Below are 11,617 nucleotides of genomic sequence, written 5' to 3'. Positions count from 1 at the left end.
CCCTCCTTCCAGGCACTGAGGGCCCCGGGTGGGCTGGAAGCCACAGGGGCCCACCCAGGTATGGCTTTAAAGAGCACTTGCCAACCTGGGAGTCAGGGGTGGCGAGACCCCTTTCCCTGTCTTGGGCTGTAGGGTGAGTAACTTAATGGCAGTAAATGGTTCTCCCTTCCACCTGAGGTACAAGTGTGGTAAGAGATTAAGAAAGGTGCCAGGGTGCCAAGGTGCCAGGGCAAGTTCGTGCCCGCTGCCTCCTTCTGTAGTCTCCCTTCCAATACCTGCTACACTGCAAGGGCTGGGCAGGCAGACAGTCCCGTGAGCTGGCCACACCCCGGGAATTGCTCCCTAGGTTGTGAATGTTGAGAGGGTTTAGGGTCTGACAGACCTAGGAATGTGGCTTTGTTCATTCATTCATTCATTCATCCATTGAGCACTAATTTACAGAGTGAGTTCCAGGAGACCTGGGGCTGCACAGAGAAACCCTGTCTCGAAAGAAAAACCATACACACACACATACACACACACATACCCATATGATATATATATATATATATATATATATATATATATATATATATATAACTATGTTGAATGTATACATATATATAACACTCATTTTTAGGGCTAGAGAAACGAGTTATTAAGAGCATTTATTGCCCTTGCAGAGAATCAGGTTCAGCCCCCAGAACTGACACATGTATGTGGTGCAGGTAAGCACTCATACATATTAAAGAAAACACACTATAATGTTTTTTTTGTTGGTTTTTTTTTTTTAAAAAAAAAAAAAGATTTCCAGGCTGCAACAATGTTTTTGGTACTTTATAAGAAACCCCTCCATGTGGTGAGCAATGTGGCCGGAAGGCTGGAGAGAGATGTAGCTGAAGAACTGTATAAGAGGTCCATGTGGTAGAGACAAGTACAGGGTGATGAGTGTGAGTGGGGCAGCTGTGTGTGTGTGTGTGTGTGTGTGTGTGTGTGTGTGTGTGTACACACGCCGGACGTTAAGATCAAACACATCTCCATCCAATAACAACCCGTATTTACATGCAAATGTTTCGCTTATGCAAAACAGCAGAGGTCTCGGGGGATGCTTTTTCAGTCTCGAGCTTGTGAAGTCATTGAAAACGAAGTGCCAAGCTGTCCCCAGGGTACACCGCGTCAGCTTTGCCCCTGGGAGCTGGGCGAGTTCCAGGACGCAGAAGCTGAAGAGCTCAAACCTCGCTCTCAAAGGTGAGCAGCGCCGCTGCCTGGAGGGGAGCGGGCGGTTGGTAGAACTGCGCATGTCCAAGGGGAAGGCCAGCGCGCCTTAGTGCGCACGCGCCCTCTGCGGCCTTGACTCCGCCCCCAGGGGCGGGGCAAGCGGGGCCCAAGATGGCCGCTCTCCGCTACCGGCGTTTCCTTAAGCTCTGTGAGGAATGGCCAGTGGACGAGACCAAACGGGGCCGGGACTTGGGCGCTTACCTGCGGCAGCGGGTAGCACAGGCCTTCCGGGAGGGAGAGAACACCCAGGTGACCGGAGGGGAGGAGGTTGGGCACGTCGAGGCGCTGGGCGGCAAGGGCGGGGGATCTGCGCATGCGTCGACCGCTGCCGGGCTGCACGTGCGCGAGGTACCCATCTTGCAGTTAGCTGCGGAGTGCGACGCCTTCTGCGCAGTTTCCTTCCTTGTCTGCACCGCGTAGTGACCAGCGAAGCACCCCTGAGGTCAAGTCGTAAGGCGGGGTTGTTTCTTCCATACCGTCGCTAATGTGTCTGCGAGCCCAGCCTGTCCCCAGACACCTCCAGCAAAGCCTCACTGCCTTCCGTCACTGTGAAACGGGGTCTCCCACACAGGTCCCTTGTGTGAGTAGTAGACCTTCTCGCCCCACTCTAGTTTAGGTTCCCTTACCAAGCACGGCTATGTGCGGAGAACTTAGTTTTCGGGGAGATAGCAGTGAATTCTTATACAGGACACGAGGAACAAATAGACGCATAAGACAGACCCAGTGAGTTCTCTGATGGTGGTAAATGTAAGACTAGTCGGGCTCCTGAGGCTTGGCCTGCGGAAGTTACACATAGGTCGGTCTCGAGGCAGGGAGACAGTGAACACTGACTGCACTTCGGGAAGGGCGGCCGGGCACTTCAGAGGAAACCAGACTGGCATATTACAGAAAAGAGAGCAAGCCTAGGGTAGTGAGTGGCATGTCTATGGCTAAGATTTGAAGCTGAAGGAAGGCAGGAGTCAGGCACAATACAGAATTTATCTATTTATTTGTTTATTTATTTAATTTTATCAACAGATATGTCTGTGTACCCTGTTAGTGCAGTGCCCACTGGGGCCAGAGGAGGGCGTTAGATCCCCTGGAACTGAAGTTAGAAGTGGCTGTGAGCCACTGTGTAGGTGCTAGGAATCAGACCTAGGTTCTTTTTAACTGTCCAGCCACCTCTCCAGTCCTGCGTTAGGGTTAGGGGTCTGATCTTCCCGGAAGCCAGTGAGAAGCCACCGGGGCCATTTAGTCAGGGGACTGATGAGCCCTGATTTTCAAAGGTTACTCTGGTGCTCTGGCATTGGGAACAAGGAGCTGAAGGGAGCCTGCCATGGTAGCACCGGGGGAGAGAGAGATGCTGGTGGTGGCTTGGATAAGGGAGGCAGCACAGGAGACAGAAGTAACAGAAAGCAGACTGTAATGTGCAGGTCACATCAACAGCGCGGGTGTCCTGGATGTGGGGTGAAGGAGAGGAACCAAGGACAGCTCCCAGATTTCCCCCTTTTCTTTTTTTGGCTTGAGCAGCTGGGTGCCGGTTACTGAAATGGGAAAGACTAGACGGAGGAGCAGGTGGGGTGTGGGAAGTGCATCGCACGTTAGAGGCTTTAAACTCCCAAGTGGAATGTCAAGTAGGCAGGAGGTTATTTGAGCACGGGCTTAGGTAAGAGGTCGGAGTTGAGGAGTGCGATGCCCGGCACACGTAGGTGGCCAGATAGATGACCCATGAGATGGACCACAACTTGCCAAAGCAGGAACCTGCTAAACCAGCCCACCTCATGAGTGAGACGCGCCATCAGTGGCCACTTCATGCCCGCACTGCTGATTGTCACATGGATGGCGGGTCTGCCCAGGGTCCTCATGTTGTGCTGGAGGTCTTCACTGACCCATACCTTACAGATCACGAGGCAAACCCTGTGGGCTTTCTAGGGCAATGCTCCCTAATTTCTTTTTTTTCTTTTTTTTTTTTTTTTTTTTAAAGATTTATTTATTTATTATATTTAAGTACACTGTAGCTGACTTCAGACACTCCAGAAGAGGGCGTCAGATCTTGTTACGGATGGTTGTGAGCCACCATGTGGTTGCTGGGATTTGAACTCTGGACCTTTGGAAGAGCAGTCGGGTGCTCTTACCCACTGAGCCATCTCACCAGCCCAGCTCCCTAATTTCTAGTATGAGCTTCCTGCGAACAGAGATGAAGCCCCAACTCTGACTCTCACGCCTTGTCTAATGTGGTTCTTGGTACACAAAAGCGTCTCCAGATGTAGAAGAAGTTGCTGGGGTAGTGGCGAGGTGAGAGGGCAGACTGTGCCCTGTGTGTACACCCGCTCCTCACACTCCTTGGTCCGAAGCTTCTGTGAATATGCAGTCCCAGGCACTACTGATGTGGGCAGGCAGTCCTCAGCCCTGAGTAGCGTAGAGTTGGGCAGCCAGGGGCTAGATGCCAGAGGAGGAGAGACTGGATTTGATTGTTAGGGTAAGACAGCCAGTGGGGAAGGGAGAGCTTTCTCTTGGGGAGTTGTCATCCTTTGTCACCACCTAGGGACGCAGTTTCTGATCAGTCGAGGCCCACACAGACTTGAGTCATAGCTGCACCAGAGGTTCTGCCGCGGCTGATGGATGTGTTTGAGGTGGAGTGAGCCAGGGCGTCACGGTGGCAGCAGGCACATTACTCAGGACCTCTGTCGTAGCTCATCCCGATGTCACCTGAAATTGAGCCTGCTTGGGCTTAGTAAATCTTAGTGATAATTTTTGGAAGGAGCAGTCCTTGGCTGGGATGGAGAACAGAGTGAGTCACTCCCTCCGCCACCCCCGCATCACTTAGGAAAGACCTTGAGAAGAGAAGGTGGCTCTGAGAGACGCTTCATTAAACCTACAGAAGAAGGCGGGATGAGACCAGGGGGTGGCTGATGGCTGTGACCCCCACCTCTCCACCACTTGTCCAGAAAGTGGAACTGGAGGGGGCGGAGGCTGCTGTGCTGAGCGCCCTTGCTGAGACCCACATCCTTCTGGCCTCTTGGCTTCCTGTGGCCCAACATCCACCGTACAGTATCCATGTACAAGTGTGTAGAGCACACACTCATCTCACATAATCTCATCTGATTTTAGCCTTTGGGCCCCCAGGTGAAGAAGCCATCACTGTCCTGGTTTTTACAGATATTGAAATCAAATCAGAAAAGTAAAACCGCTGGCTCAGGTTCCTTGACAGTAAGAGACAAGTAGCCAGCCCGGCCTCTGTGCCTAGGTCTCCGTAGGTGCCCTGTTATCAGTTCTCCGAGGGACCTCCTGTTAAGTTTCTCCTGTAAGCATCAAGTCCTCCCTCCCGTGATTCACTGATCACACCTTTAGTGATCCTAAAGGTCACAGCAGTTGGGGCAAGGAATTAAACACTTGAGGCCCACTTCCTTTTCTGTGCCACCTCCCCAAGGCGACCAGAAGCAAGGTGACCCTCAGTGGGACACAGTGCAGAAAGGCCAGGCTTGCTGGGAGGCCAGTTAATAATTCAGACTACAGACCTGAGCACAGAGCCCTCTGCCTCCGTGTGAGCCAGAGGTTGGCCTGGGGGCAACTCTAACCCCAGCAGGAGGGGATGGCAGTGGGGAGCCGGAACACAGGGAACACCCCTACCACCTTGTGCTTGTCGTTGCCTTTTGAAGTTGGCTGTGGGTCTGCTCTGTTCTGGATACAGCTTTCTTAAGTGTTCTCACTCCCTGCTGCACCTCCAGCTTCACAGAAGCATCTCGGGTGGGGGAAGGGCAAACAGCTATGCTTATTGACTTAACTGCAGGCAGAGCAGATCCCGCTAATGAGCTGTCCGGTGCGGGGTGGCCGCTGAAGGCTCTGTTCTGCCAGCCCACTCAGCTCTGGCCATTCGGGAGATGCTACTGCCTGGGGGTGAGGGCTGCCTGTCCAGCCATACGGGCTGTGGCCGGTGTGTCTTACACAGGGTTAGGTGATGGCCCCGAGAGGTTTCTAGCAAGGAACAGTGCCAGCGTCTCATAAAGGATCCGAGGCGTGAGTGTAGTCGTCCAGGTGAGGCCCGGGCTCAGCACCTCAGTGCCTCAGTGGGGCTGCCTGGCGCGTGGCAGCCACAGAGAAGGCATCTCGGTGTGAATCAGATTTTGGGGGCATGGTCTAAGGACAGCGTGTACTCTCCGTATGCTGCAGGCTGTGAGGAGAGCGGTGTCAAGGGTGGGCTGAGTGCCATTGTCCTTCTTACCCTCACTTTGGAGTGGGGAGCGGTGTCGGGGTGTGTGTGTGTGTGTACGTGCAGCAGCTGCTCCTCTCAGGCAAATGGCTGCATCCAGTAGTGGCCCCCACTTCGTCAACTCCAGGCCTTCGGTGCCTGCCAACCTTGGTGTACAGATGTCCTGGCCTCCCAGCTGCCTCAGTACCCTGCCCTCATAGACCCTTGCTCTGCCTTCAGAACTGAAGGCTTTCTTAATCTTTGAGACCCAGTGACTTTGGGTGCTGTACTCCACACACCAGAAACCTGACCTGCTGGTCGGCTTGTCCTGTGCCCTCTCTCCACCCATCCATCCCATACTGCTCAAGCTCAGTTAGGGACCGTCTCTGCTCTGCCTGTCTGACTCTCCTGCTCAAGCTCAGGCACTTAGGGACCGTGTCTGCTCTGCCCTGTCCGTGTGACTCTCCTGCTCAAGCTCAGACAGTTAGGGACCGTCTCTGCTCTGCCTGTCCGTGTGACTGTCCACCCTCACAACCACACTTGTCCTGTCGAGTTCTGCAATGTCGCCCTGCCCTGACTGCCACTCAGCTCCACACAGCTCAAGGCAGGGTTGGTTTGCAGTGAGCTCGTTTCTTGTCCCCTCCTTGACTACTGGCTACTCCTTTATGTCCCTCACAGTCTGGTTCTCTAGCACTGCACCCTCCATAGTAGGTGCTCAGAGATAGACAGCCAGTTTCATTGACAGGAAAGCACTGCAGGTCAGCATCGTTCCTATCGGAAGTTCATTACGGAGTCCAGGAACCCTGAGCCTCCGGGACCGGATCCAGCCCCACCTTCATTAGCAGGGCAGTCTGCAGTACCTCCCCAGTGTTCTTATGCTTCCCTCGTGCCGCTGGAATAGGGTCCCCTGTACGAATTGCTGTCACCACCCAAAATTCAATTTTGAAAATCGAAATCAGCGCCTGCGGCACCGATGTAGATTTGTATGTATAAAAGTTTAATATGGTAAAGAGAAATTTACTGACAGCTGAGCAGGGAAACATGGAGGGAATGAGATGGAGCTATGAAGGGCACTCGTCTCCCAGCCTCCATTTCATTCACGTGTGGGGAACAGCGTTGAATTTTTCATAACGCCTGTGTGCGGCTCTTTGTCCCAAAATGTCTTTAATCTCATTAGGTGCAAATGCAAGTCCAGGTAATGTAAAGCTTTGCATGTAAGAATCTTTGCTAAAACCCATAGATTTCATGAGAAATGCTGGTGTCCCAGGTTCCAGAGTATTTGTGCTCGTCTGTGAATAGAGGTGAGGTGTAGGTAGGTACAGGACAAGGCAGGAGTCTCACTGGGAGCAGTCAAGTAGCAAACAAGACTGGAGTTAGATACAACACGGATCCTGAAATGGGGCTTAGGCAGTAAAGATTTACTGGATTTGGCATGTTGCAAGCTCCCTTTACCTCCGCTGGGCTGCTTTCCAGACTTTTTTAGACAACTGACCTAGTGGGAAATTAGACGACAGATAATTTTGTATTATGTTATCTAGACCCCGAGGCTGGCCTTGAACTCGCCACCCTCCTGCTTCCTGAGTTCTGAGATGATAGACCTGTGCCACCATCACTGCCTACGAAGCTCCATGAGCACTGGGGACAGAGAACACCTGTGCTCGGTCTTGTGCTCATCCTGTGGGGTGGCCTCTGCAGGGGCACTGCTGGGGCTCAGGTCTGATTGCTGTGCAGGCTGCTCCTGCTGTGCACTGGGGTGGCAGCCTGATGGTGGGAGGGGGAGGTGCAGGTGAACAGCCCTGAGAACAGCCTTTGGCAGAGCCCCCTGCCTGACCATGGGATGCTTAGTGGCTGCCCATCGATGTCCAGGTCAGGTCCAGTTCTCACTGCATTGCCTCCAACCCCAGTAGCACTCCTAGCTGAGTAGCACTGGCCACTCATGCACACTCCTCCTGTGTTCCAGCTGGTGTCTGCTGGGATGTTTCTCCAGTCTTCCCTGGCTCCCCCCGCACAGGCTACAGCACACCACCGCACACCCTGTGTGCTCTGTGTTGGTCTGAGCAGTGCTGTCTTCCCTGTTTGTATTGAAATGTAGGCCCCAGCACTGTGCTTCATTGAAGCACACGCTGGCTCTGTTACCTCGTGTTCCTGGCCAGGAGCGGCTGTGCCATCTCCTTCAACTTCACACTGCCCTCTGAGGTAGGCTTATTATCACTTCCTTTAAAGTCAGGTTCACCGGTAATCCTATAAAGTGGCAGTGCATGAAAGATGGAAGCGGGACGAGGCATAGGACAAAAGGTGACCATGGCACAGGACAGTGTCCCACAGTGGGTGGTGCTCTGCCCTGTGAGGGTTTCCCCAGACAGTGCCCAGGATTGGAATGTGGGCACGGATTATTAGACAGTGACATTGAGTTAGCATTAGCTGTCCTGAATGGTCCCCTAAGAGGACATCAGGAATCTCAGCAGACACATAGTCAGATATTCATGAGAGTCCACTCGCACCAAGGCTCTGCAGGCAACGCCTTGTGCAGGCTGTGGATGGTCGGCCCAGTGTGGAGAGCACAAGCAAAGGAAGTGACCTTCCTGTTGCTGTTAGACACCGTGTGACTGCTGTTTGTGAGTGCAGCTGCGTATGTGCAGCTGTGTGTGCATGCACGTTTGCACGTGCACACGCAGAGGGCAGCTTCTGCTGTCAGTCCCCAAATCCTGTCCACCCTTTTGTTTCTCCCTCCCTCCCTCCGTCCCTCCCTCCATTTTTTTAGAGACAGGTTCTCTCTCTGCCCTGTAGGCCCTAAGTAGGCTGGGCAGGCCAGCCAGTGAGCCAAGGAGCCACCTGTCCCCATGTGCCCAGCACTGCAGCTAGGAGTGGGAGCCCCTGTGTTCTGACACCTGAGTGAAGATGGTGCATTCTGTGTTCACGGCCGAGAGCTTGGGGTGTGTGTGTGTGCTCTGCCTCTGCGGTGTGTGTGACTCGTTACCCACACTTGATCAAGAAGCAGTGTGCAGGCAGGTGTGATAGCGCACCTTTAATCCCAGCATTCAGAGGGCACACGCGCGCACACACACATCCCCCTAAAGGAAGCAGCATCAGCAGTGTGCCACGCATTCCCTCCTTGGAGGACATGGCTGCCACCCTTTGTCCTGCCGGCCCTTGTCAGGGAGATGCCAGCCCCTGTTTTAATGTCTCAGTTATGTAGCTCACCCGTGTCTCCTGCTGGCCTCTCGGGCAGGGGCAGCATCTGTAGAAAGGCAGGCAGAGCTGGGGCTGTGCCGACTGAGAGCCGGGACCTTGTTTGACACACAGGCTGCCTTGCTGCGATGCTTAACCCCTGATTTATTTATTATGCTCACTCTTCGAGAAAGTGTTTAAGTCGGGGAAGAAAAAAGCTGTCATTTGAATTCTGGGAAAACTATAAAAGAGAGTTTTGTTCTGAGAGCCTTAAGAACTCCTGGCAGAGAAATGTAATGAGGTTCATAGACAAACGGCAAGGGTGGAGAAAAGGAAGGGCTAAAGCAGAAAGGTCTGAAGGACAGAAAACCTGGCTTCCCGCAGGTCCCTGTGCTTGCTCTGGGCTTTCTTCCTGGTCTTGGTTTTGCAACACGGCCTCCTTTGCTCTCAAGCCATGTCTCCGCTATAGGCCAGGCTCTGCTGGAGCTCTCCATGTAGCCTTCCGTGTAGCCCAGGCTGACGTCACACTCCGTCCTGCCCAAGTGCTGGGGTTGCAGGTGTGCCCTAACCCTGCTTGGCTCTCCCTGCGGTCTTAGAGCTCCTTGCTTAGTAGAGGACATGCTGCAGGTTCCCTCGGCTTGTTTGTTGTTGGGTCTTTCATAAAGAATATTTAATCCACTCCATGCTGATCTCGGCTCACAAAGCTTGCTCACTTTTCAGAGCAGGCTTTCTCGTGCCCCTGGGCCTCCATGGCAGCACCCCGTGTCCTTCCCCTGGGAGGGCCTTCATCTCTGCCATCACTTGAGCTGCTTTGTGGGTCCCTGGAGCCCACACTGCCCCCAGCATTTCTTTACTACCCACAGCTGACGTGCTGTTCCCAGGGTGGAAAGAGCTGCTGAACGCTTTGGTTGGATTGTTGAGGGCTCAGGGATCCTGCAGGTCAGGGCGGGTGACATGGGGCTTTTTATCCCTGGAGGTGACTTTTCTCTCAGGAACTACAGAGGGGCTTGCTTCCCGCTCGCTGGGACACCAGTGCCCTCCTCTGAATACATTGTGTGCATAGCCCCCCATCAGGGTATGGGTGCATTGTGGGGGCCCACCTCCTCCGCTCACTTCCCAGGGACACGCTGTCTTTCAGATTGCAGAACCCGAGGCCTGTGATCAGATGTACGAGAGCTTAGCACGACTGCATTCAAACTACTACAAGCACAAGGTGAGTGGGTGCAGGCCTTTGTATTCCAGCCTCCAAGGGGAGGGCCAGTCAGAGTGGGGGAGACCTGTATACAGCGTCTGCAAAGAATTGTGGTTGCCACTTAGAGATGTAACCCAGTACTTTCAGCTAAGCCAACAGTGGTGCCCGGCAGAGGCCTTTAAAGGTTCTCTGAATAAAAGCCATGCTTCTGTGTGTGCCAGCGCACACTCCTGTTAGTATTTCTCACTCAGTTGGACCTGGTGTCGCACGCTGAACAAGATGGAGTACTAACTAGGACGATCCTGTCACACCAAGGCCCACTCCTCCTCAGCCTTAGCGAGCTTACTGTCCAATTCCATGGAGGGTAGTTCTTCCCAGACTTGAAAAATATGTCAAAAGCTCTGCAAATAGACATGGCCAAATGGAAGAGGCAGTGTGCCGAAGGATTTCTTCCAAACACCAGCTCCCAAACACGAGTGTGGGCTCCACCTGGCCGCTGCTTGCTTAGAGCATGGAGGCCTGGGCCTGCTGAGGTCATCACAGCTGTGGCTCCTGCGGGACCTGGCCTCCAGGTGGTGCTGTCCCCTTCATTGTCGGGTCTCAGGCCTCAGCACCTGGTAAACTGCCTCCAGCCAGAGGAAGGCCAGTGTGTGCGGAACTAATGTGTCCCTCCCTTCTCTCTCTGTGCCAGTACCCTCGCCCCAGAGACACCAGCTTCAGTGGCCTGTCTGTGGAAGAGTACAAGCTGATCCTGTCCACAGGTATGAAGGCACAGCTGCCCTCTCTGGTTGGTCTGCTTCCACCAGCCAGGATAGAGGCTTGCCTACTTAGCTTTGCATGACGGAAAGCCTTGAGTGGCCCAGAGGAAACCCTGAGCTACAGGGCTCAGATGCGTGAGCCAGAGTATGGAAGGTCAAAGGCATTACTTAGAAGACAAGACCATCTTTAGAGCTTTTAGTTCAGGGCTGCTGGCTGGGAACAGATTAGCCAAATTGGAAGTCATTGGATTCAGTTTGGAAGGAAAATAATTTTATTTTTATGGTCCTAAGGGGGCTTTGTAAACAATGAGGCTTTTAATTAAAACAAAAAGCCATTCAGTGAATGAGTATGGGGATATCCGCCTGTGAGTTACCTGTCCCTGGAGATGTGGTCTGCAGGGTTGATATGCGTCTAACAAGGTCTGTTTGGGAGCCATGGCTAGAGCCCAGCTCGTAGGAAGGAAGCCCCTGCCAGCCACCCTCCTCACTTCCCCATTTCTATTGTCACTGAAGGGTCAGAGCAGGGAGGCACTGGAAAGCTGCTATTCTTATTGCCAAGGATATTGTATATAAAAATAGGCTAACCTTTCCTGGGAGGGCAGGCCCTGAATGTTGGCTGTCGGGCACTCCAGAAACGTCTCCTTCCTTTTGCCTGTGACGGTTGGGCCTCCCAGAATCCTTGCCCTTCTGGGCAGATGGGAATCTGGGAATGTCACCTGTGTGTCAGTGTTGACTTTCAGGACTGGGGCGGGTCTTTAGCTGTGTGACCAGGCGTATCTGAGGTGTTTGTCTCGCTGATGTGTAATTTACTCCCACACCCCTGAGCACGCATGACCAGCAATGTCTGGGAGGGAGCGGAGAGTGGGGTCAGCATGGACTCTTGCTTCCCACCATCTTGTCCTTGCCCCTCTGCTGGACCTTAAGAAGCCTCTGGGTGGGCAGCAGGGGGCATGGAGACCTCTGGGCGGGCAGCGGGGGCCATGGAGACCTCTGGGCGGGCAGCAGGGGGCATGGAGACCTCTGGGCGGGCAGCAGGGGGCATGGAGACCTCTGGGCGGGCAGCAGGGGGCATGG

The 11,617-nt window shown here is 53.6% G+C and overlaps 1 protein-coding gene across 1 annotated transcript in view; it reads left to right on the top strand.

Annotated features, from left to right (window-relative positions):
* The first annotated feature begins 1,337 nt into the window (after positions 1-1,337).
* LOC110338333 (ubiquinol-cytochrome-c reductase complex assembly factor 2) overlaps positions 1,338-11,617 on the top strand; it is a 12,052-nt gene continuing 1,772 nt past the window's right edge. The window contains exons 1-3 of the mRNA XM_021221660.1: positions 1,338-1,506; positions 9,732-9,806; positions 10,477-10,546. Coding sequence (XP_021077319.1) covers positions 1,369-1,506; positions 9,732-9,806; positions 10,477-10,546 — 283 coding nt within the window. The 5' untranslated portion in view covers positions 1,338-1,368. The remainder of the gene's footprint in view (positions 1,507-9,731; positions 9,807-10,476; positions 10,547-11,617) is intronic.

This window comes from Mus pahari, chromosome 21, assembly GCF_900095145.1.
Source record: "Mus pahari chromosome 21, PAHARI_EIJ_v1.1, whole genome shotgun sequence".
NCBI lineage: Eukaryota > Metazoa > Chordata > Mammalia > Rodentia > Muridae > Mus > Mus pahari.
The sequence above is the reverse complement of the archived record's forward strand: the minus strand, read 5'-3'. Positions and strand labels throughout refer to the sequence as shown.